At 43.3% G+C, this 25,140-nt stretch overlaps 1 protein-coding gene across 3 annotated transcripts in view; it reads right to left on the bottom strand.

The window, feature by feature from the left end:
- Positions 1–3,533: 3,533 nt before the first annotated feature.
- LOC310775987 (formin-like protein 1) overlaps positions 3,534–25,140 on the bottom strand; it is a 44,687-nt gene continuing 23,080 nt past the window's right edge. Inside the window, exons 7-26 of one of the 3 annotated variants that reach the window (XM_083636115.1) lie at positions 23,277–23,385; positions 21,571–21,647; positions 21,250–21,343; positions 18,024–18,098; positions 17,306–17,416; positions 16,827–16,976; positions 15,972–16,073; positions 15,107–15,350; positions 14,113–14,346; positions 13,263–13,387; positions 12,684–12,886; positions 12,219–12,453; positions 11,805–11,873; positions 11,156–11,236; positions 10,523–10,652; positions 8,747–8,910; positions 8,203–8,304; positions 7,850–7,945; positions 6,228–6,342; positions 3,534–4,813 (exon numbers count right to left, since the gene is read on the bottom strand). In XM_083636115.1, coding sequence (XP_083492241.1) covers positions 4,713–4,813; positions 6,228–6,342; positions 7,850–7,945; positions 8,203–8,304; positions 8,747–8,910; positions 10,523–10,652; positions 11,156–11,236; positions 11,805–11,873; positions 12,219–12,453; positions 12,684–12,886; positions 13,263–13,387; positions 14,113–14,346; positions 15,107–15,350; positions 15,972–16,073; positions 16,827–16,976; positions 17,306–17,416; positions 18,024–18,098; positions 21,250–21,343; positions 21,571–21,647; positions 23,277–23,385 — 2,617 coding nt within the window. In that variant the 3' untranslated portion in view covers positions 3,534–4,712. Of the gene's footprint in view, positions 4,814–6,227; positions 6,343–7,849; positions 7,946–8,202; positions 8,305–8,733; positions 8,911–10,522; positions 10,653–11,155; positions 11,237–11,804; positions 11,874–12,218; positions 12,454–12,683; positions 12,887–13,262; positions 13,388–14,112; positions 14,347–15,106; positions 15,351–15,971; positions 16,074–16,826; positions 16,977–17,305; positions 17,417–18,023; positions 18,099–21,249; positions 21,344–21,570; positions 21,648–23,276; positions 23,386–25,140 lie in introns of those variants that run through there. The other 2 variants (XM_083636116.1, XR_014552687.1) reach the window with 2 other exon arrangements.

Here is a 25,140-nt window from a genome sequence, read left to right as displayed (position 1 = left end):
GGAGTGGCTCCTCGCATCACTCTGGCTTTGGACTTCTAAAACCTAGTTCAGTTCTTGAAGGCTTCAGATTTTGAAATTGATTTGTCAGATTTACAATGAACAACTTGGACGTCTTAGCCTTTGTCATCAAATGAATGCACTTGGGGGCCAAATGGGATGTTAAGACTCACGACAGTTTCTTAAAATGATCAAGTTAGGCAGGAGAAAAAGTTTCCCCTATGACATTGCAGTTCTCCCTTCCAAATTCGACGAAGATAAAATATGTAAAAATAGTTGCATTTCTTGTCTGCTCTGGACTTGCAATATGGTCAACTATTTTATTATGAGGGAACAGAGTCAAAATAGTGCAGGGCATCTTCTAACACCTACTCTGCAAATCCATCATCCAGTACAAACATGTTTAGCTACAATCTTAAAGGCATCATGCATGTTTTTAAGAGTTTTACTGCTCTAAGATTGCTTTGTAGTTATAATAAAAACCCTGGCTTATGGTAGGTATACCATCGCCATATAGAGAGTTGGAATCAAAGGTTTTAGCGTGAATAACACATTATACTGTGGCGTAACGCAAATGACAAGATCAATAATCCTGCACACAGACTATGTGCTGTTTGACATTTTGCTGGAGGGAGAAATATCAAGAGCATGCCACAGATTCTCACACTGTGAGTATGTTTTTATAGCACTGGCAGAAAAATAAATTACATAAGGAAGTTACAATATATAGTTAATACGTTTATGGAATGTATTAGTAGTCTCTGAGATAGCAGTAAAAAGCTAACACAAAAATAGAATTTCAGCAGTTAATAGCAGTTATAACCTAAATCACTCCACAGATATATTGTAAGTAATTTATATTATATGACCATTTAGTTGTTTTCAAGAGATTGCTTTATTAACATGTAAAAAAGAAAGTGTCATCTATGTTTTATATAATCAAGCTTTTTTGTATTTTTATACTTGAGAAAGAGGACTCATAACCATGTAAGACATTTATTCTGTAAATTATTTTTTTGTGCCGTTTTTTAATAAATTATTTTTTTCTGCTTTAACCATAGAACAAATCATATGATCACAATTTGTCATGGAAATCACAGAGACGTATAACAGGATATACCAGTTAGCAATGGAAGACAGTTGTGAACTCTTAGAGCACCACCACATTACCACATTATGAAAGCACATAATCCGATATTCCATATTCCTCTAAAAAAAAAAGATCAAATCACTGATAGGATACCCCATTTTGTAGCTGTCTTCCTCTATTATAATCAATAGTGGACCATGTATGTACACTATACAGACTATACAGTTTAAATTCTATTGATGGTTTCTTGATGAATCTGTGATTGTTCAAAATTGTTTGTGGATGTTCAAATCATGTATATAGACCCGAGTAACATCATATAAATTGATTTTTATGTGAAATTTTTTTAGAGAGAAAAATACTCCAAAATGGCATGCATACTGTATACATTCCTGGAAATCTGCACGCTGGGTCAACAGAGGTCTCATTTTATTGTCAATAATTCTATGTATACTTGTGAGTGTATAATAGAGTAAATGAGAACTGTACAGTAAAATAGATTTTGTATTATGTTCAAATGGGTAGGTAAAGCCCCTTTTACTGTCAGAATAAACAAAAAAGATTATTGAAACTATTGCGAAAGAGTATTTGAAATATTGTATATCAACTATACTGTTCCTTGAGTCTGAGAGTGATGCTTGCTGTGTGGGATAAGTGTTGTTTGTGAATCGTGAAGAAGAATGATAACCTACTACAGAACCAGTATACTAAAGACCAACTTACAGTGCAAAACACCACCATGCAACTTAGTGTATTGAAAGTAAAAGTTGCTGCTTTGTGTGAGAAAAATCAACCAAACCAAGGTTGCTGCTTTTGTACGTTCCTGTTGTGGTTTTGTGACAATAAAAGTGACCCTCTTATACAAGATGGTTGTAAAGTGACTCATCTATTCGGTGTCTGCAATGATCCGCTGCATCTTCTGACTTATTAACTCAAGTTATTCACAATCATTTGATTGCATGATAAAGAAATCCATGTGGACCTGCAACCAACATGAGAAGACATTGATATTTTTTAAGCCTGTAAAGTTACAAGTTACATCAGAATAGTCTTTTCAGGATTACAAAAGTGTAACAGTTTTACTGCACACATAACTTCAAGTAGTGGAGTACTGCAGAAAGATATGTTCATGTAAGATGCTGCATAAATCTATTGGGCAGGAAGACGTCAGCTGTATGTATGTGTGTACGTATGTCCGGAGTTGCAAGGCGTATTGCTCCGATCGCCTCCACTGGAAACTGGAAATTAGCATAAATTATGTAATGGTTATAGTGAGGCTGAAACCAGGAAATTGTTATATTGTATTGTTGCGTTTAGTCAATTTAGAAAGGTGATCTAGTGTTAGGTGTTTTCACATTATAGTCCTCTTTAACGGAACCAAACTCAGTCCTCCTTAACACATTGAGTGCCAAGGACGTCTGTGGACGTCCTAAAAAAAAGTAACGTTCAGTGCCAAGGACGTCTGTGGACGTCCTAAAATCATAATTCATATTATTCCATAATTCTGCTGTTTAAGGTCGTACCTAGCCAGTGAGCATGAATCCCTTCAAGGGATCACACGGCGCCACCTTAAACATCGACACGGGAGCTGCGCCACCCACCTCAGATCCTTTACTTTGTGCAGGAGAAAGCAGGGAAAGACGTGATCAAAGGGGAAACCGATGCATGCTTCAGCCAGAGCCGTATAGATTGCTCTGTCTGCAGCGGACAGTTGGCTCGGCTGCATTCTTGCCCACAACTGAGCTCTTCTGCTTCTATCTATCTCCACACGATTCCCTGCCAGAAAGCCAGCATCCGAAGCCGAACGGCCAAACCTTTTCGTTCAGTCGCGTTTGGCATTTCCTTGTTGCGCGCTGGGATCCGTCCGGGGCAAAAACGGAGTCTGTGAGAAAACAGACTCTGTGCGTGTGGGGAGGAGCCCGCAGCTCAGAGGTGGAGAGGGGAGGGGGGGGGGGGGGGGGGCACGCAGGCTGCACAGAACCACACCACGCCACCACATCAGAAAACACCAGCCAGAGTCAGTGAATGTGCTCGAAATTAGAGTGCAAAAGGTATTCATAAAAGTGACTATATCTTGAAAAGTAAAAAAAACCGGCAGAAAACCCTTGAAAGTGCACTTTTTTCAGAGGCTGTCATTTCATAATGGAACTGTCTAGAAACAAAATTTCTTCTTTGGAAGAAGCAGGAGTGTTCAATGTTTCATTAAAGTCCAGCCCTGTCAATATAGCCCTAATAGAAAAAATTCTATAGCTGTTTTCAACTGAATGGAAGTGAATCTGGCACAGGCTCCAGACAATTTTACTGAAGCGCTGTGGCACTCAATGTGTTAAAGTGGACCAAAAAGTCGACCAACAGCAAAGGGACTCAGTTCTTTTTGTGTTCCCAAACATACAAAATACTCTGAAGCAAGAACAGTATAAAAATTTTATTTGTTCAAACTCCAAAAAACAGAAGCAAAGAAAGAGTTATTAATTCATACACTTCAATATTAAAAATAATTTAAATATATTACAAATCTTGAGCAATTCTAATTTTGCGAGACTTAGAGCTGGACAGAAAGATGGATTATAGCAGTTAATATTCCATTTAAAATAATAAAACATGTTTTGGACATTTTTAAGAAAACTATCAAAATGATTTATGAGTGGCCTATTGTTGAATGCCTTTTAACCGAGGACAAAATCATTAGCCATTTTACTGCTGTCTGAGCTCCTCTTATAGATTATTTGTTTTCACTCTCCTTGGTGAGCAGCTCAACCTTTCACGTAATTATCTTAACGAGCACACAGGACATCCAGTGTTATGAGCATCAATTAATGCCTAGATCATTTAAATCACATACATACATTAAAAATCAACCAATGGCAAAGTTTACACTCAGTACTCAGACCGGCGCATTGAAATAGTGAATGTGTGCTGTACAGTGTTTTATAGAAACTGTATTAATTTGCTATAATTATGATTGCTGTGGATCTGAACAAGCCTATTTAAGGATACCTCACGGTCGATAGGCGAATGTGTAAAAGCTATAGGGAAGTTTGCTGTATGACAAATCACGTTGAGTTTGGATTGGCTAAGCTAAGGGGAACGGCATGATCAAAGCAGAGCCATGTATATAGAAGAGTTGCGACATCGCCAGTTTTTCACTCTCAAGAGTTCCAGGAAGTAAGGTGCTGGATTAGCAGCACTGTCGAGTTGCAGCAAAATGGACAGTTTGTGTTGTACTTTGATTTTTTTTCAAATTGTACATTATCAGCTTTATTTTAGCATTCAAAAGTAGCGCGAGACCCCTTCCTGGCTGTTCATTGGCTAATGAGTCACGCATCTTGGTCCTCCGCTGACGCCACTCTCTCTCTCAATTGCTCTGGATCAAAGTATTTCAGTGCTTTGTGTGTTTGTTTGCATGCGTGCGTCATGTGTGTCAGGTTGCATTTACAAAGCAACACAAGATGTAATTTTAACCCTTTGTGGTGCAGAACAGATTAGTGTCCAAACAGGGACACGTCTTATATCATTTCTGCATTTTTAAAGAGGTGTGAGAAAATAGGATCCGTGCCACACTGACTTAATCTCTCTTGTCTCTTGTTCTTGTGTAAATCAAGCATTGAGTCCAGCCTGTAGTGTTTTAGAGAGAGATGTCTGAGGACACATTGAGCTGTTGTCCTGCTTTCCACTTGGCACTGCGCCTGCTGCCGTCGGTGCGTCTGTAAGGCTGGTTCCTCAAGTCTACGGCAGGGGACAAGGGACAAAAACACCGTCAAGCCACCTGGTAGAGGACCTGTACATGAATTTACTCTGGAGCTTAAAATTACAATATAGCACTAATCTGATGTTGCTGTTTGATCTTGTCATACCGTAGGTCCTCATTCATCAAACTCAATGGTAACAGCATATATCAAGTATAACATATCACGGCTGTGATTGCCACATTACAGTTACCTTAATTCTCAGTGGAAATGAACATGTCGATTAAGTGTCGCATATCATTATCCAGGCCTGTGTGCGAGTTCAATAAACCACATATACTATTAGGAGAGACAGTCACACAATTCAGTGTAAAGTCGGTGTTTGTCAAATTTATCAACCACTGTCAGGTTTCCAAAGAAAATGATAAGATCCTATGACACAGTGTGATTGTCAATATTTAAACTTGTTATTTGAAAATATACTCTCTGACTAGAGCAGGTGCTATTTTGGTGCTTACAGAACATGCAAATGATAAAAATTTAGTGGCACTGCTGCAAAAAATTCTATTGATAAAATGGACTCGGTATATCACGTTTATGTATAAGAGAACATTACTGTGACTGACCCGTCTCAGCCCATAGCATCGCTCTAACCCTGCCAGTGACTTTTATGAATACAATCTGTGCCGATATGGGCTCCCCCATAAGACTTAAGGATGCAAATATTTCATTTACATATGGGGGGGGGGGGTGTTCAGCAACCCACCATTTCCACATAGAGACTATATACTCTCTAACAGAGGCAACACCGCAGTCAGCAGCAGAGCGAGCGAGGGAGTGAGTGAGAGGAGGAGACAGAGAAGCACACAGTACCAAGGGATTTAGGAAGGACTGTCATCACTGAAGACAGAGTCGCAGAGGAGGCGAGAGGAACGCTTGCCAGAGCGAGCCGTGAAGGGCACAGACTTAAGAGCTGAAGACACCAGAGGAGGACAGAGAGAGAGAGAGAGAGAGAGAGAGAGAGAGAGGAATAAAGGCTAGATATGTCATAAGGCAGAAAATGAAAGGATTATAAACTGAGAAATAGTTGAAACGAGCAAACAGGATGAGTGTCGGCATAAGGGATTAACTGTGGTTCGGGGGGGAAAAGGAGGAAACGGAGATCAGTCAGATTGCTGAAAGATATGAATGAGAGAAATAGGCACGTGTTGATAAAGTACAAGTGGGGAGTTTGAAGCTTTGAACCCTTTTCAATGCCACTCATGTACATGTAGTGCCCACCTAGAATGTGATCATCAATGTTGCATACAAAGAATCATCATAAGCTGCCACCATCTTCACATAAAGAACAGCAAGATAGCCCTGACAAAAGTATTCGACTTGTTACAATAGCTGCAACAGTGCTCCTCAGTTTCTTCACAGTCCTCCCTGTCCCCTTTCCCCGTGTGTCCCACCTGTGATGATGTCCTCGATGGCCCCGTCCTTGCCCTCCCTGACCAGAGGCGTCACCTGTCTCCTCTTCAGCTCCGCTATCAGATCCATCTGGGGCAGCTTGGACATCACAGGAACCTGAAACATCACAATGGCAGAGAAGCTTCTCAGAAATGTTTCAATCGATCAGTATGGCCTGGGGGGGGGGGACAATATTATGGACAAATAACCATATCTCTGTATTTTTAGGCTGAACGGTGACACAATACTGTATATATATATGTCTGTATGTTCTACAAGTGGACTAAATGTTGTAAGTCAAAGCCACATGTTTGAGATGTAGGGCTCGGCGATATGGAAGATTTGCTTTTCATCAATTTAGACATCACAAATGTGTCATTACATTACATTACATTACATTACGTCATTTGGCAGACGCTTTTATCCAAAGCGACTTACAATAACACATTTTTGTCAGCAATAGAGCAATCTACTATGGAGCACAGTCTATGATAACTACAACTTCTGAAGGAACAGTGGTACAAGTTTGGGTTAGTTTTTTTTTTTTTTTTTTTTTTTTTTTAGAAAGAGAGAGAACGAAGTTATATCAAGAAGGGCCTAGATGGAGCCTGAAAAGGTGAGTCTTTAGTCTTTTCCGAAAGATCGGCAGTGATTCAGATGTCCTGACCGAAGGTGGAAGCTCATTCCACCATTGAGGTGCCAGGGACGAGAAGAGTCGAGATCGGGATGAGCGGGATGTCATGATATTAAAATATCTTCATCTTCATATCATCACAATATGATTCCACTTAACGATGATAAACGAGAATATTGAATTATTGCCAAAGTAAGTAAAACAACGGTTAGGTTTAAGCAACAAAGCAACTTGGTTGGGGTTAGGGTTATGGTTTGGGTCGGGATTCGAACCAGGTCTCGAACGGGTCGAACTCCCATGCCTTCTCCCTAGTGCAACTTTGACCTCAGACTATTATGTCAAGACCACTCCAGATGGTCCCTCGCCATATTACCTTTCGCGTCTGCAATAATGATGCCGAGGGGTCGTGACAAATTGACTCCCCGGGAGTGAGACCGGTTTGGAAATGAAGCTAGATGTTTATTATTTAACAAATTTGAATGGTTTTAAAATCCAACTGTTAACATCTATGTTACATTCTGATCCCATGATAAAACACTTGTATTATCAATTCATTTTGTCTAAATTCTGAATTTTATTATTTAGAAAAATGAATAGACAGATAGTCACAATAGACAATAGTCTGGAGACAAATATTTTTCCATACTCTCTTTTCCTTTTTCCATACTTTTCCAGACCTGGAAAATACTCAAATCAAATTCCATACTTTTCCATACCTGCGTAGGAACCCTGTACCTCCGCTTGCTCACTTCACTACCTCCACGTTTGCCTACTAAACCCCCTTCCCCCGGGCTTGTTTACACCCTATTTGCAGGTCCGACTGCTTCATAATTTAGGCTAATGCTAACCCCCATATCACACCTCTCAAGGTCCCCACACACGTTCCCCTCGAGAGAGAAGAAGAGAAAGAAGTTGACTAACATGACTCCACAATCTCCAGAGGCTAATATCACCTGTGAAGTGGGAACCTATGGTTACAGAAACACCTACCTTATTTCCCATGACGTCGGGCTTTGGAGGAGTTGATGGAGCTTCACTGTTCAGGACATCTTGTCTTTTCCTCTGCTTATTCTCCTGCTCGGCTTGCTGCCACAGAGAAGAACACGCATGTTAATGTCATGCACTGAATACTATAATGGCATGTCATAAGAATGCATTTAAATCTGAAGCTTAAATATAACCAGGAAGTTAACCCACTATAGTTGTGGCTTGATAAGACTGTGTTGTGTTGGGGAAGAGCTTTTAGTCAGCAGTAGAATCTGTTTAATTTTGTTCATCACTATACCAATTAGGCTACCTATAGTCAATCCATTGATGATTAGGTCAAATCAATATTATCTGACCTTGTATGCCTTGATGAACCTGACAAAGATGGGGAAGAACATGGAGGGCGGCGTTGTTTTGGGGTTTTCTCCAACGTACTCCACCGCTGAGTCATATGCATCCTGCAAGACACGGATGTAGAAAGCAACCTTTACTCTCATGACTAAAGATGACAAACAAGCCATAGCGAGGGCATCATGCATTAAAGCCTAGTGCAGAGGTTCTCAAATGTTTTTCAGCCAAGGACCCCTTATAAGATAGAAAATATACCGGGGACCCCCTCATTCTGATTTGTGATTTTGGGCTCAGCTTGTTTCCACGCTAACATGCTTGACATTTAAATTGATAGGTTTGTCAGATTCGATTTTTTTTTTTTTTAGTTTGTCAGATTCAATTCCCCCCCCCCCCCTGAAAACTTTTCCCTGACCCCCTGGCAAAGTGCCATGGACCCCTGGGGGTCCCCGGACCCCCATTTGAGAACCACTGGCCTAGTGCATGATACAAAACATGGACATGGATTCAGTCGTTTTCTTGTGGCATTAAAGGCATACGGTACGAGTTGACCTGGGCAGTCTTGCCATCAGCCACTACAGAGTCCAACAGCTCATTGTTGCTGCTGAGAAACATCTGAAGCACAGGGTTTTCTTCTTCTATGGTGAACTCCTTCCTGGTTCCCTCCATGCCCCTCTGCAGAGCTCGCACATCCTGCAGGATGCTGTCCAGAGAAACTACATGCAGAAGAGACAAAAACACCAGTGTGACAAACGGTACATTGGCGTTTCAAAAATGCTGAGGTTATTTTTTTAAGATTATTGTTAATGCATTTATGTTAAATTCGGTGGTAGTCGATCCATATTCAAGTCAAACTCAGTTCAGTCAATCCTATGTGTTAATGTCATCAGCAGGGAGTGGGCTCTGTGTCTTACATTTTTATCCCACATTGTGATGTCACTGATGATGTCACAATGTCTATGACATCATCACTGATGATGTCACAATGTCTATGACATCATCAGTGATGTCACTCGAGCAATTGTGATGTCATCATGTCTATGACATCATCACCGATGCCACTCGAGCACTCGATGATGTGATGGTCACTCGAGCAATTGTGATGTCATCTGTAATGCGAAGTAGAGCAATTGTGCGCTGTGCATGGCAAATATACAGTATAGCAGGCGAGGCCACGCAGCAGCCGAGCTGCGGGCGAGGCCGAAGTTGAGCAATGGTGCACTGAGTGACGTCACTTGAGCACTCCATGATGTGGTCAGTGATGGTCACTCGAGCAATTGTGATGTCATCAGTGATGCGAAGTTGAGCAATTGTGCGCTGCGCATGCCAATAGAGCAGAGCTCGGCCGCACAGAGGCGAGGCTGTAGCGAGCCTAGGAATCGAGCCTGTGTAGCGAGCGAGATTTGTAGTTTCCTAAAAGCACATATACAAATGTAAACAGTACTAATCTGTTAATTTAAAATGGATTTATGGTACATACTTTGACAGATTCACATATTATAGTTTGGTCTGAACTATAATTTCAACTAATAAATTGTAACCATAGGACATAAGCTTATTAAAAATCCTCTCCAGGATGTAAAGGAACAAATGATCAAAAGAGAGAGAACCAGATGAAACGGGAGAATAAAACACCTGATTCAACATAGTTTTAAAAATACTAGTGGACACATGGGAGTTGGATCCAAACCTCCCCCCCCCCCCCCCCCCGGGAATTAGACCCACCCAGGCGTTTACATATGGCTCAGAATCCCAGCCAATAATAATAATAATGATATCTATCGCAGCGATATTGTGCTGTATTTCAAAAACAGTAGCTACATTGTTTTTATAGTCACACTTGTTATTTGGGAATATTACAACATAAAGTGGAGACAATCTTTGAGGACTAAATCATCACTATTGAAGACAGAATTGTATGTTTTATGACAGAGAAAACACTCATAGCTGGTATGTCAATTACCAAAACCGCCAGCCAGACAACTCTCATTTTGAATATGAAAAAAGTTATTGAGAATAAAAGTAAAAAAAAAAAAAAAAAAAATTGGTGTCAAGGCTGTTTCGAATCGCTCCCTGCGACGCATAACTTAGAGCCAGCCAAGTGACAGCAGGGAGAGATCAATGTGACTCCCACGGGGGGCTGTAAACAGACACACAGCCTACAGGTGGGTGCTGCCTGGGGTGGTGAGATTCACGCAGCAGGCAGGCAGGGCGAGCAGCAGCAGAGAATAAGCAAAGCGAGTCTGACAGCTTCCAGTAAATAGAGCGCTCTATTAGGGGATATCAATGTGTGAGCTGACACACAGACGCACACTGCTGCTCGCGTACCCAGAGCAGCCTTGTCCATGAAGTGCAGTTCTGTGTAGAAGGACTGCAGCTCCGGGTATTTCTGCTGGATGACGTCGACGATGAAGTGCAGCAGGGTCTGTCTGCGGTCGGTCGATTTGGTGTCCATCAGCTTGGAAGAGTAGAAGAAGAATGATAAAACAAATGCACGAGTCAAAAATGACATTATTGATTATTGATTATTGTAGGCCAGTGGTTCCCCAACTGGGGTATGCGTACTACCCTTAGGGGTACGTGGAGGTACTACAGGGGGTACTTGAGAGAAAGTGGAAAATGGAAAAATGTAAGGATAAATCATGAAAATAAATGAAACATTAAAATGAATCTGTCCAGGAGGCTCTAACTGAGAACCTTTCAATCCATTTCTTATTTTGTAATGTTATATTCTTCATTCATTCATTGCATCTTATGCCATAGTTTTCTCTTGCAGTTTTCTAAGCAAGATGTTGTAGTCGGGTAAACGGGGTACTTGGATTCAGAAATCAGGGAAAGCGGGTACTACTGGATCGGGGTAAAACGTTTGAGAACCACTGTTGTAGGCTATACAAAAATTATGAATTCTATGCGACACCTTGTGTGTTGTAGTCTAGAAGACATCAGTGGTGAGTTACTTACCAAGTCTAAACTCTGCAGGCGGAAGCCATACGCTGCCCCTCGTTTGCTGCTGTTCATGTAGTTTCCAAATGCTAAGATGATCTACAAACAACATCGGAATCGGTCAGTGTCGGAAAACCTCTATTGTCAAGTACACAACTGTTCATTCAAGCATTTTGTATGGTGCCATGAAATTACAACATATATGGTAACACGTAACTCACCCACTATGGAAAGAGATTCATGCCAGCATAAAATGTATTTGCATACTACAAATCTTCACGCTCATCTTGAAGTGTTTAATTACACAAAAATAAAATTTTCTTTGAATAAATACATTCTAAAATGTAATCTAGACAGTAAGGCACGATTAAAGTGTAAATGTAATCTCCTGAAATTGAATGTATTTTCCCTTATAAGCCACACAGTACAAAGACATATTGATATGGTACACATCACAGTGCAAGGCACACCTAACCTGGCACTGCCAGATGGGGGCGTTGTTGTTTTCACAAACCCCTTGTGAACACAATACCGCCCCGTCTGGCACTGGCAGTCAGGTTAAGTCACACCATGGTGGCCCTCATAAATGCACAACATTGCAATGCACAGTACAGTCATTATTATCCAATATGATACCATACAATGTATGAAAATGAACTTCACTTACCTCAAGGATCTTTTTCAGCTTGCTGGAAGATTTGATTGACATTGAGGCAGCAATGATTGCATTGAGTTGCTGTCAGGAACATAGTTGAGATGACAATTTGTTTTTCAAACAAATAAGTATACACTATCCAAATCCAATCTGTACAGCGTAGGCAGATTACAATAACCTGATAGTTAATCTACATTTAGCCTTGCTTCTTTAATAATAACTGGAGTATTTTCCATCAGGGACAACATTATGTAAATTAGCTGCTAGCTGCCTCCCTAAAATAGGGATTAGATGCCCCCTAACCTATCACACAATCGTATCTGTAAAACTATTTGACTCACACAGAAACCAGAAAGCCAAACAAATGACGCAAGCACAATTGTATTGATATAACCCGGCCGTGGACGTAACCGCCTGTGAACTCACAGGCTGGATTAGCTGGATGCTCTCTGGGAAGTTGCCCATGAAGGTGAGCGTGCTGATGCGCTGCGCCAGCCGCGGGATCTTGCCGAAGCGCACCATGAAGCGGTCCTCCTCGCTGAGCTCGTCCAGGGGCCTGCCCTCACTCTCGTAGTTGTGGATGAGCTTCAGTTCATATTCTGTGGGGATGAAACGCTCCAGGAGCTCCAGGAAGTCCAGACTCAGAGCTCTCTGGTCGTACCTGCAGTGAGGGTGAGCATCTCAAATGATATTGTATTTCTGATTCTGATCAAATGATGGCCGATAGCCCGTGTAATATAATTCAGAATAATAGAGGAGAGTAGTTGAGTGACACTCATTTGAACTACATTACAGTAGATTATTCTTACAGCCAGGGGTGCCAGTAGGAATCTTGGTTCTACTGACAAAAGCCATACAAAACCAAATATGGACAACAGGTACAGTACATACGTCTCTATGGCGGAGCAAATATCAGATGCGGCCATTCCTCCCTTGCGTAGGGTGATGGCCAGGTTTTTGGCCCTATTTGGCTCCATCAGGGACACTCTGCTGGGGATCTTGTGGGCCACTTTAATCTTGATGGTACCCAGGTTTACAGGTGCTGTCTGTGCCTTGGTCTTGAACTGCTCCTCGAAGGCATCCATGTTTAGCTCCTAATAAGAGGGGAACAACGCAGACACACAGAGATATAACTGTAGTAATGACATTGCAATTGAGACTGAAGAATCGATGTTACAATTGTTTTGGTGTTACCGACTGCGATGACAAATTCTCAAAAAGAATTCTATGAATAGCAACAAGAGATATTCAAAGATGGATAATCCCATTTAAGAGATGGTGTATGAAATTCTAAACCGGAACTTTGCTCATAAAAGGGGAAACATAAAAGGACTAGAAGAAGAGAGACAGCAGATACCTTGATGATGAGCAGGGTTTACATAGCGAGAGAGAGACATCTAGAGGCAGCGACATAAACAGACAGGGCTCACAAAGAAGAGAGAGGACTAGAGAAGGACTAGGTGGTCTAACCCCTAACACATGGTCATCGTCCAGCTCGTGGAAGATGGTGCCGGACACCTGGTTGGATTTGAGGGCCTGCCAGTTGAACAGAGGCATGCGGTACTTGGTCTGAATAGGCTTCTTCATTGTGCACCCTAGAAGAAAGGAGAAGAGACTCGCTGTAAGAATACACTGAAGCATTTTGCTACCTGCTGATGATGAAACCAGAGAAGCAAAGCTCTGCTCTTCAATGTTCATGTTACTCTTTACTATTGTGTCAAGTCAGAGACACACTCACTAATGCATGTGACTGTGTAATGCATTCCACATCTCCTTCAATTATATATATATATTTATAAAACGGCTCTCTCAAATCAAGCAATCTGATTGGTTCACAGCCATCGTATAAATCCCGTAACCCACTCCAATAACCCATGGCCATGGGTTATGAGTTGCCATGGCAACTCTCTTACTAAAAGGCTACCTCAAATGGTTACCTCAAATGACAATGTAGAAAAAACAAATGGCGGAGACAGCTGTCAGATCCTTGTGAATCGATCTTCGCTTATAACTTTACTTTACAGCTTCTCAGCAAGCGCCAGGATTGGCCAATGTCAACTGCGGCCTCGTGGGATAACAGCTGATCAGCGGGATATATTTGCCACAACACACTGGCTCTCATGCTATATTGCTTATATATATATATATATAGCTTTTAGATGCTGAGGGACTGAAACCCTGTTTGCTAGTGTTTGGCCAGTTTTCCACGTGAATAAGAAGAATACACCACCAAACAACAAAATGAGTGCTAAAGTGTTTCAGGGTGGATTTTTCCTTGAAGTTGGTACCAAGCTATGCGCTGCCTTCTTTGCAAGCTCACCTGAGCGTCCCTCGTTCACACCCCCAATCAGCAGGGGCACACCTCCCAGCGGGGGCGGTGGGGGCGGAGGGGCTGGTGCAGGAGGAGGAGGTCCAGGTGAGTCTGAGGGAGGTGGTGGGGGTGGGGGAGGGGGAGGGGGAGGAGCTTGTCCAGACTCAGACTGTATGGGAGCCGCCGGAAGAGGAGGCGGTGAGTCTGTGGAGGTGGGAGGGGCTTCAGGTCCATCCACTTCAACTGTGTCCAGAGAAAACAATAACAATGTTGTTTCTAGCTATTGACAATTTACAACAGACAATCGGTGAAAGTGTGACACAACATGCAGACCTTGATATTAGCACTAAACAGCAGTCAAATGCTGGTGGGTTTTTTCCCCCAAAGTCATGAAATACATCTGTGCTCAATGTAGGTTAGGTGCACACCAGAGTGAGTCTATCAGTCTATCTGTCAGTCTATCAGACGACTAGACTCTGGGGCCGAAAGCTGATAGTTCTTCTGTTTCCGATGTAGAGCAGACATCCGGGCCAAGACTTCCTCGTCCCTCATTGTTTACAGTCTGACTGACGTCTCATATGCAGACATCTGTGTAGAGATGAGCCTAAAGATGAGCCTAAAGATGAGCCTAAACGTTCTCTGGACCTAAAACACCTGGAAGATGTATCGATCGATGAACTCTAACTCCATCCTCGCATCTCAAGTTGCTAATCGGACTGTACTGACGGAAGAGGACGTCTTGGCCCAGATGTCCGCTAAACACCGGAAAATATGTGCCGTCAATCACCTCTTAATTGTGAGACTGAATCGAGTTCCCAGATTGGGTACACAAATTAACTAATGTCATTGTGAATCCACTAGATTCATACCTTTGACTTGACTTGACTTGAACACGACTTACTGTATTCCTCTTGAATTGACTAATTCTAGACTCTAGATTTTCCAGTACTTCTGTAATAGGGTTATTATTTCAAAGGGCATTCGCATAGCTAGTAGGGCTGACCTGGCTGTGGCACATGCTGGATGACAGGCACCACCTGGAGGTCCAGGTGTCCAGAGGAGGAGCGCTCCATCCGGACAAGCCCTTGCTCCACCAGAGCCTGGACCTTGACCTCCAGCTCCCTCAGGGCCTGCGCCGATCGATCCCGGTCCCTCTCTCTCTCTCTCTCCCTCTCTCGTTCAAGCTCCCTCTCTCGTTCCCACTGCTGTAGCATGGTCACTTGGGCACAAGATTCACGCAGACTCTCCTGTGATAAAGCCATATTTAGGAAACAAGACAATTCTGTTTATGAGCCCAAAAAAACAATCATATTTTATGTTTAATTATATTAGATTATACATTATAGAGATTATACTGTAGATAATATATATATATTTGTTTTTCTTTTTTCCCAATTTTCTCCCCAGTTGTACTTGGCCAATTTTCCCCCTTTCTGTCCCGGTCGCTGCTCCACCCTCTGCCGATTTGGGGAGAGCCGTAGACTAGCACCATGCTCCCTCCAACACATGCGCACTTGCCAGCTGCTTCTTCTCACCTGACAGCGGGGAGCTTCACCGGCAGGACGTAGCACGTGGGAGGATCACGCTATTCCCACCAGTTCCTTTCTGCCCCGACCAGGCGCCCCGACCGACCAGAGGAGGCGCTAGTGCAGCGACCAGGACACATACCGTAGCCTCAATCCGGCTTCCCACCCGCAGACGCAGCCAATTGTGCCTGTATGGTCGCCCGACCAAGCCAGAGGTAACATGGGGGCACGAACCTGCGACCGTCGTGTTAGTAGGCAGGGAATCTACCGCTACACTACCCAGACGGACATGTTATGATGCTGAAGAACATCAAATGGAGGAAGGAAAAAGGTGTACTCTACCTTTAGGAGCTCCACCTCTTTGGTGGTCTGAATGAGCTGCTTCTCCAAATCTGAGACCTTCTCCATGGCCTCCCTCTCACTCTCCTGAAGCCTCATGTTTAGCTGTTACAAACACACACACACACACACACACACACACACACACACACACACACACACACACACACACACACACACACACACACACACACACACACACACACACACACACACACACACACACACACACAATTAATTCACATGTATGCTGTGATTGTCTTCATTGTCGTCCTGTGTGAGTGAGTGCTTACAAGCTCCAAATGAAGCATCCTGTTAGCTGATGCAGGCCTACTATGGATCAGCGTTTCTTTCTAATCAGTTCTTCACCAATCACAGCCCATTGTCACATCAAAGCGCCCCATTTAAATACAGCTCCCTCACACTGATCACCAATGCTGCCACACACACACCGCTGCTGCTGGCAAAGCTATGCCACCACCACCCCAGCCTCCACCTTTGTAGGTCAGTCTTATACAGGATGGCGGCTCATAGGTTCAACTTGTATTCAATGTCTTGCTTTGGGCCCACCCTCTCATGTGGGGGTTCTGCATTGCGCTCCCTGTTTACTGTAGCTTAGCATGCTGCTTGGTTAATCCAGGGAGGATCTAAAGAGCAGAGCCATCAGCGCCAAGCATAACTCTATCTCCATTTGCTAAAAAAAAAAAAAAGTTTAAATCAATGACAAGCGTGTCCCTGACTGAAATGTAGGCTACAGGTGTGCATGTGTGTACACTACAGGTGTGCATGTGTGTACAGGTGTGCATGTGTGTACAGGTGTGCATGTGTGTACAGGTGTGCATGTGTGTGTGACTTCACCTGTGTATTGTGATCCTGCAGCTCCTCCATGTGCTCCAGTAGAGCGTTCTTGGTCTCTGCATCCTCCAGCAGCGCCCCGACATCAAACACATTGTCCAGATAGGCCTGGATCTGCACCAGCAGTCGGTCACTCTCTGTGAACTTTAACCTCTACACAGGCAAGGAGGAGATCACAGAAGAATCCACTTCATTTTAAATGATAACACAGTCACGGATGCAAACGCCTACAATGCTGCTTGCTTATAGCATTTTTAATATAACCGGAAATTAAGGAAGACACTGTTTTAGTAGTTTGTGGTCATCTTGGAGAGGTGATTTTCTTTCCCCCTTTCGGGTTTTAATTTCGAGTGATGATAAGATGCAGAGCGCTTTTGAGCCTGTAACATTCAAAGTCAACTTTATAGTATCCCGCCTGCTCCTCATCTGAAGGTCAGGCTATCACGTCAAAAGTCATGATTTCAGAGTATCTGAGAACTTGCCTCAAGGTAGTCATCCAGGCCGTGATGAGTGAATTCGTACTGGAGGTGGACTCTGAAGTTCATGTTTTCCACTGAGTGAACCACAATGTTGATGAACTGCATACAGGCCACCTGGTGGGTAGAAAATGTACTGTAACTATTTCACTCCATTTTACATGCAATACAGTAGCTGCCATTAGTGCTATATTCATATTACTGTATATTTCCATTAGCTGAAATATAGGAAACACTGAAAAAGTTTTTTTCGTGGTCAAGTTCCAGAGACATTTCTAAGAAAAGCGCACTGTAGTAAAAGGTGAAACTGGTCAGAAATGTCTGTTATTTTATACAGTTGTCTTGCTTATATAATGCATTTGTCACGCTAACATTTTAATTTCCGTTTCACAGCTGGGTAATGTTGACTAACATAGGTTTTGTTTTGTTGATTAGTATCAGTATTACCAGTGTCAGATTACCAGGATCGCTATCAAGTTGGTTATCTGGTATCCCAACCTGATTCACAATTATTATAAGTAAACTCTTCTCTTCATATGGCACAGAGTCGTATAGTATTGCATCATATCAGATCAAATTAAAAATGAATACAGTCGTACCGAATTGCCGATACGTATCCCATGGTCTCCTTATTCATTCATGAATTCATCTAGGTGAATAACATGTGCCTAGACAGTTTGTATCTAAAGCACTCGCAGAGTTCTGAGACGAAGTGCAGGTTTACCATGAAGTCGATGTTGCTATCTTCATTGCTGAAATACTCCATGAGCTTCTCAAATCGACTTTTCTCACCACACACCTAAAAAGAGAGGAACAGGGGGGGTAAAAACCAATGGCAGATCAGGCTCCTGTTCCCTCATGTTAACAGGAACTGCATTATGCCTGCACCATACAGTATACAGTACACACACATGGGGGCAGTGTGCACACACATTTAACTTGAGACATATTCAGAAATGTTTCTCTCTCTAAGGAGATATTTCAGTAAAGTATGTGCACTACTTTTGGAGACTTGTTTTGTCTAAGTAGAGGAAAATAATTGGTAAAAAAAAAATATATATATATATATATATATGATATATATTAGGGTTGTGTATGCTTGTCAATTATGTGTCAATTATCTGCATCTCAGCATGCACGCAATCCAATTAAAGAAGGGTTTCGTATTGACTGAGATGAGGATTCATTGGCCTTACGTAAGTGGGGAAGCTGTTAGCCTAGCTGTTAATTTAGCTTCAAGTTCAACAGTTCAGGGACACAGCTACTGTTGCAATAATGGCACAGTAAAGCTAGTGCTAGGCTGTAGATGGTGTAGGATCATCGCTGTGTTGCTGCACGTTGCAGTACTCTTCATTCCACAGGAAAACCATTACATAAATGTCTGTGTGTGTGTGTGTGTGTGTGTGTGTGTGTGTGTGTGTGTGTGTGTGTGTGTGTGTGTGTGTGCGTGCGTGCGTGCGTGCGTGCGTGCGTGCGTGTGTGTGTGTGGGGAGGGGGGCGGGCTGGGGCAAGTGTGTTTGAGAAAGAAAGAAAGAAAGAAAGTAAGAAAGAAAAATGCGATTAAAGTCTTAGTTTTAATTCCCTTCACTAACAACACAACACATTCCCTGCATTGCGTCAATGTTTGCAGGTGTCTCTGTACTCTGCCTCTGCCCTTTGCCCACTCACTCACGTTGTCCACTAAATAATGCAACCTGCCCAACCTGACAGCCTGCGCGCCACCCAAAAAACAATGCCCACACGTTCTGCTATCCAGGGACACGGGGAGCAGCTGCTGGCACTGCGCCCATCTGCCTCTCCTCTCCTCTCCTCTCCTCCCTCGCTTTCCCTCTCTCTCTCTCTCTCTCTCTCTCTCTCTCTCTCCATCTCACCAGCTTGCTCCCTCTGTCTCTCGCCCACACACAGCAGCGCGGCCGCCGCCGCTATAGCACAACAAGTGCCACTCAGTGTGCTACTCGAGTTGCCAGTGTGTGGTAACTGATGCCGTGCTAGTTGGCCAGACGAGGGCTGATCTTTCTAGAGATGCTAATAAACAGAATGTAACTGCCAGTGAAATAGAGGTAGTCAAAGATTCAGCTGCTTTTATTCATGCATTGATCCATAAGAGTCGCATAAATAAATGATGATGACGTGTCAAATTGTGTCAAAATGATCATCATATGTGTACATGCCTTATTTTCTTTGTTTTCTTTTCCTGTGTCTGAGTTGGTTTAAAAACTAAAAATAGATCAACTAGATGTAACTGAAATCACCAGAGAGTCTGCTGACTAAAACTAAACTAACCCTAAGGATAACAGTACGTGACTAGCCTACATGATGTACTAAGTTCCTATAATCTGCTGCCGGGCACTTCTTAATTTAGTTTTGATCTACGGTTGCGTGCAGCGATGTGTGCTCAGCTCAAGGTGTCTCATGGGGCCCTGATTTGGAAACTCACCCCCTTCATTTGATACCTGAACCAAAAGGTAAAAACAATGGTATTGTCTGACCTTTATACATTTATAACTTAGTCCTCATTTAAACCTTTGCCACTTACAGACTCTGCAAGAGAGAAACAAATACTTCCTCAGATCTGGATTGACACACTATATATGGTCAAATCCCTGTCATCCAGAAATCCAAATCCAATCAAAGATACATTATAAATGTATTCACAGGTCTTATCTTACACCTCGAAGATTTCAACAAATGAAATAGATAATCCATATCGTGACCTTTATCACAACGAGGTTAATAGAGACAGTCCGCATGTCTGGGAACGCCCACAAAATGTTAAACGGCTGGCGCGCGAGTGGGGTAAAACCGGCGATATATCTCATGGGCTGACTCACCAAAAGACGGTGCTGCGGCTCTAAACTACAGGTTTGGGGATTCTAGAGCAGAACACAAGACGTCTGCTCAGATGTGAGTTTACTGCGGTGGTTAAATCCCCGATCGTGTCTGCCTGGGCTGGGCTATCCGCTAAATTCTAACTTTGCTGAATGGATAGAACGGGGGAATTTACCCCACCCTGACCACGCCCCCAGCCAGGCTGAGCCAGCTAAACCAGCGTCTATTGTGGGCGTTCCTAGAGACTGTATGAGCGTTCCCAGACATGCCGACTGTCTCTATGACCAGATCCTGCTGTAGCCTGTTGCAGGGTAGCACACTAACATTCTTGACAGTTACCAATAATAGGCTATATCCTAGTTCAGTATAGCCTCCATTCTGTTAGTCTGTGTTGCTTGAGCCACAGGAGCTATAGGCTATCTGTTCCCAACAGTTGCTGCTTTCTCAGGCACAGATGAGAGCAGGCCAAGGCCAAGGTCAGAGGTCACCTCAACAAGTGTTGCACATATTTATGCCTCCCCACTCTATTCAGTCTGCCTGCCCCGTGGGACAACTGGGCCGCGGGACAGCTGTCGAGGGGCGAGTGGGTATATGGGGGTCCCCCCTAACCTGCTTTTCACTATATGTCGAAGGACTGGCTGGTATGCTGGTGTTATAACTATCCTATATTAAGCATAGGATCACTTTGAAATAGCATCTGCAACATGGGCTGGATTGTCCCTGCAAATACTTGAAATGTAGGTCATTCTGGAAACGGTGAATTTTTTGAGGATGATGGGACGTGGGTATTTTCAGTGAAGCTCAAGATTGGAAGGAAAGAAGGAAAGAAAGAAAGAAAGAAAGAAAGAAAGAAAGAAAGAAAGAAAGAAAGAAAGAAAGAAAGAAAGAAGGAAGGAAAGAAAGAAAGAAAGAACGAACGAAAGAAAGAAAGAAACAATCCTGATCAATTAATTCTTCAATCAACCAATACTTTTGAGTAATTAAACCATCACGACACTGGACTGGACTGATCTGATCACACTAGTGATGCTGCCACCTCGGAGCTTTGCACAAAATGCTTTCCGCTTCAGACAGAGTGTGCTTTGAAAAGGCTGCCTGGTGACCTTGGAGACCCGGCTGACCTCTTTGAAGTTGTCAAAGGCGGACAGGATGATGTCATGGCCTCCTCTCACCAGGCACACGGCGGCCAGCAGCTCCAGCACCAGGGCCTTAGTCCTGAGGGGCGAGGAGGAGGAGGTTGTATAATATACTCTTCAGTGGGACACTCAGTGTGCTGACATACATTCAGGTTGAACCAATACACAGGAGCTAAGCCTAGAAACCATACACACACTCTCAAACACACACACACACACACACACACACACACACACACTCTCAAACACACACACACACACACACACACACACACCGTAGCATAACCCCTTCAACACACACCTTACCTAGGATTTCTGTCGTTGAGGCTGAGTGTGATCTCATTGACACAGCAAGGGTGGTTCATCACCAGGTTGAAGCCAGACTGACAACACACACACACACACAACCAGCTGTCAATCATTTGTCAAGCTGGTTCACTCTTTGCCTATTGACAGCGATCCCTCCTCTGTATGCTCTTCAAGCTTAAAGTGAGGCACAAGACAGGATGACAGCTAAGCTAAGCTAAGCTAGCAGCTCAGCCACCCTCTCTCCTCACACAGAGCTTAATGTAAGTAGTAGTATATAAGAGACATCATGTTCTTTATCATGCCCGGTACCAAAGCACAAGCTCTGAACGGACCACACCAGATCTTTGGGGAGTTTGTCCCATTGGTCACTTACTGAATATGTGATGAGAGGATGGGCACCATAAACATCTCTGTGAGTCTGGTAGATAACTCTGTTGTGTGTGATGACACTTTAGCTTATACAGCATGTTAAGTCATCTGTGATTAGCAGTATCTTAAAAGTGAGAAGAATGACAACAGCACCTAGGCTGGACTAACGATGAAGATTGATATTTTGTTTTCAGCAATTATGTAAGTAAGTAAGTAAGTAAATTTTATTTATACAGCGCTTTTCACAGACAAAAGTCACAAAGTGCTTTACATGTGCATAGATAGACATAAAAAATAGAGTAAAAAGGCACTAAGCCACACAAATGGAAAACAATACACAGCTAAAAATAATGCAAACAAGATATGGCAAGAACACAATAATCAAAATACAGTAATAAGTGCTTAGTGCATGGGGCGAAAGTACCCATAAGTGCACGACAGGGTGTGCACTACACAGGGAGTCAGGTGAAGGCCTGTTTGAACAGGTAAGTTTTAATCTGGGCCTTGAAAGAGTCAACAGAGTGGGCAGACCTAATAGCAGGCGGCAGAGAGTTATGCATCTACAGAATAGAATAAAAACCATATAATACAAACCAGTCAACAACTCAACTAAAATGTCTACATCAATGCTTTGGATAATTCACCGACAATGACTTAACATGCTACTATGCTAAAGTGTTAGCATGCACATCATCAGACAGAGCTATCCACTGGTGACATGGAGATGACCTTGTGTCAACCCTCTCATCGGATTGGACGAGGCGATAAGTGAGCCAAACTCCCAAAGAAGTTGGTGTAGTCATTCAATTAATGGACTTATATTGACTAGTAATATCAAAATTGATGTAAAGGTAATAATAAATTATGTTAAAACTTAAAGGAACACTCCGCCCATTTTCAACCAGCTTTGTATCATTAGAACATCAGTAGTATATCAAAAATCTGTAAACTCAAATTAATAACTCATTAACTCAAATCAACTCTCAATAACTGTCAAACTATTCATCATTCATCTAGTTTGACAGTTGATTTGAGTTAATGAGTTATTAATTTGAGTTAGTGTGGACCAGTGATGTCACTGGTCCACACTTTAACACTCAATAACGGTCAAATTAAATGACAGACTTCAAAACAGTTTACAGTTTTCTGATATACTACTGATGTTCTAATGATACAAAGCTGGTTGAAAATGGGCGGAGTGTTCCTTTAACAAAAATATGATGATGATATCTGTAAAATGCGACCAATAAATTGTAGGTAAATGTATAAGCGATACAAAAGTTAATAAAGGATGATGGACTGTGTGTAGGCAGACGTGTAAAAAAACGTGATACCTGATAGTTCATGATGGCACGTAAACACATGATGCAGAGGTGGACGTCATCTTTCTGGCTCACCACGCGTGAGTTCCTCAGGACTTTCCTGTTGTGGAGAGAGTTGAATCTGCCAGGTGAGAGATGTTGCTGTTACTGCCATGCCCTCACTACACCACCTTAGCTCTGCAATGTGTAATAACCGCTTATTACACATTAAACACTATAGCATCGTCATAGCAACCACAGCGGCGGTTGGGATGATTGTATTGTGTTCGGATAGGATCATACTTTATATAATCAATACATAATTTGTCAATTCACAGGCTACAATATGGGGGGAAAATATTGCTTACGGTTAAAGAGCATGGAGCAGGGTAATTCCTTTGCTAAATGTATACTTAACCTTGTCCCTATGTCCATTTGAAAAGTTAATGCATCATTAAAAAAAAAAAAAAAAAGTTTGAAAAAAAATATGGAGAAAAACACCTTCCTTTTTCAGAAGGAAATAACAGACTTTTATTCTGTTAAGACAAAGTCTGCTACGTCACAGTGGGGAGTGGCTCCCGCGTGCGTGTCTCCCTCTCCCCTCCCACTGCATGGTCAAATCAGTCGCATATTCAGGACAGATAGTCAGGTCAGGTACTACGCTAGTCAAAGTCAATCAGTCAGCCAGTTAGTCGGTCGGTTAGTTGGTAGGTTAATCACTAGTTAGTTTTTAGTATATAGTTAGTCATTTAGTCAGTAGCTGCCTGTAGTAAGTCGTTGTCAGTGAGTTTTGGGTCGGGTGTCGCCAGGTTCCTGCATGCAGATAACAAGTCAGCTCCACTCTGCTGCTGCTGCCTGTCTGCGTGACACTCTTTCTATCTCTCTCTCTCTCTCTCTCTCTCACTCTCTCTCTCTCTCTCACTCGGTGTGTGTGTGTGTGTACCTGCTGTCTGCGCGGTGACACGCTCTCTATATCTCTCTCTTTTTCGTCTCTCTCACTCGCTCCGGGAGGGAGGGAGGGGAAAGAGCGAGTGGAGGGGCCCTCCGTCAGTCCCCCTCTCTCTCTCTCTCTCTCACTCGGTGTGTGTGTGTGTGTGTGTGTGTGTGTGTGTGTGTGTGTGTGTGTGTGTGTGTGTGTGTGTGTGTGTGTGTGTACGCTGTGTGACACGCTCTCTCTTCACTCGAGGGAGGGGGAGGCTGCGGCTCCTTCCTCCCCGCACAGCACAGCACAGCACCGCTGCTCTGCTCTGCTCTGCTCTGCTCTGCTCTGCGCCGCGGCCGCGCCGGGCTGTCTGCAGCCTGGGGTCCGCTCTGCTGTGCGGGAGAAGGAGGAGGAGGAGAAACCGCCACCTCCACAGCCAGCCACCTCACACACCCCAACTGTTTAATAGTGCCCGGCTCGCATGCCTCTCGGTCGGCTGGCCGGACAATATGCACCCCGCTGCAGCAGCAGCTTCGGGAGGTTTTCTCACTGTGTTCGGGACTTCGGCTCTAACTCGGCCAGATGGCTGGACACGAGTGATACGTCACTTTTGCGCGCGCGTGTGTGTGTGTGTGTGTGTGTGTGTGTGTGTGTGTGTGTGTGTGTGTGTGTGTGTGCGTGCGTGTGTGTATCGAATTACAGTCCGCACCTCGGCCCGCCTCCGCTCGCTTTCCGTTGTTTCGTAGCTGGGCTGTTCCTGCTCTCTTTCACTGTCAAAATTAGGCTGAGGCCATCATATGCATGTGCATAAACATTTGCTACCTCCTCTTCCTCCTGAAAACCGGCGTTAGCATCCATAGTGTGTGACTGACAGCCCTGACCTAAGTGACGACAGACAGAGGGACAGACAGAGGGACAGACGGTCATGTCTGGCGACTCCCCACTGTGACGTCAGAGTTTTGGGATCCAAGATGT

Source organism: Poromitra crassiceps (assembly GCF_964638095.1).
Source record: "Poromitra crassiceps genome assembly, chromosome: 4".
NCBI lineage: Eukaryota > Metazoa > Chordata > Actinopteri > Beryciformes > Melamphaidae > Poromitra > Poromitra crassiceps.
Note: the sequence above shows the minus strand (reverse complement) of the source record. Positions and strands in the feature narration are given on the sequence as shown.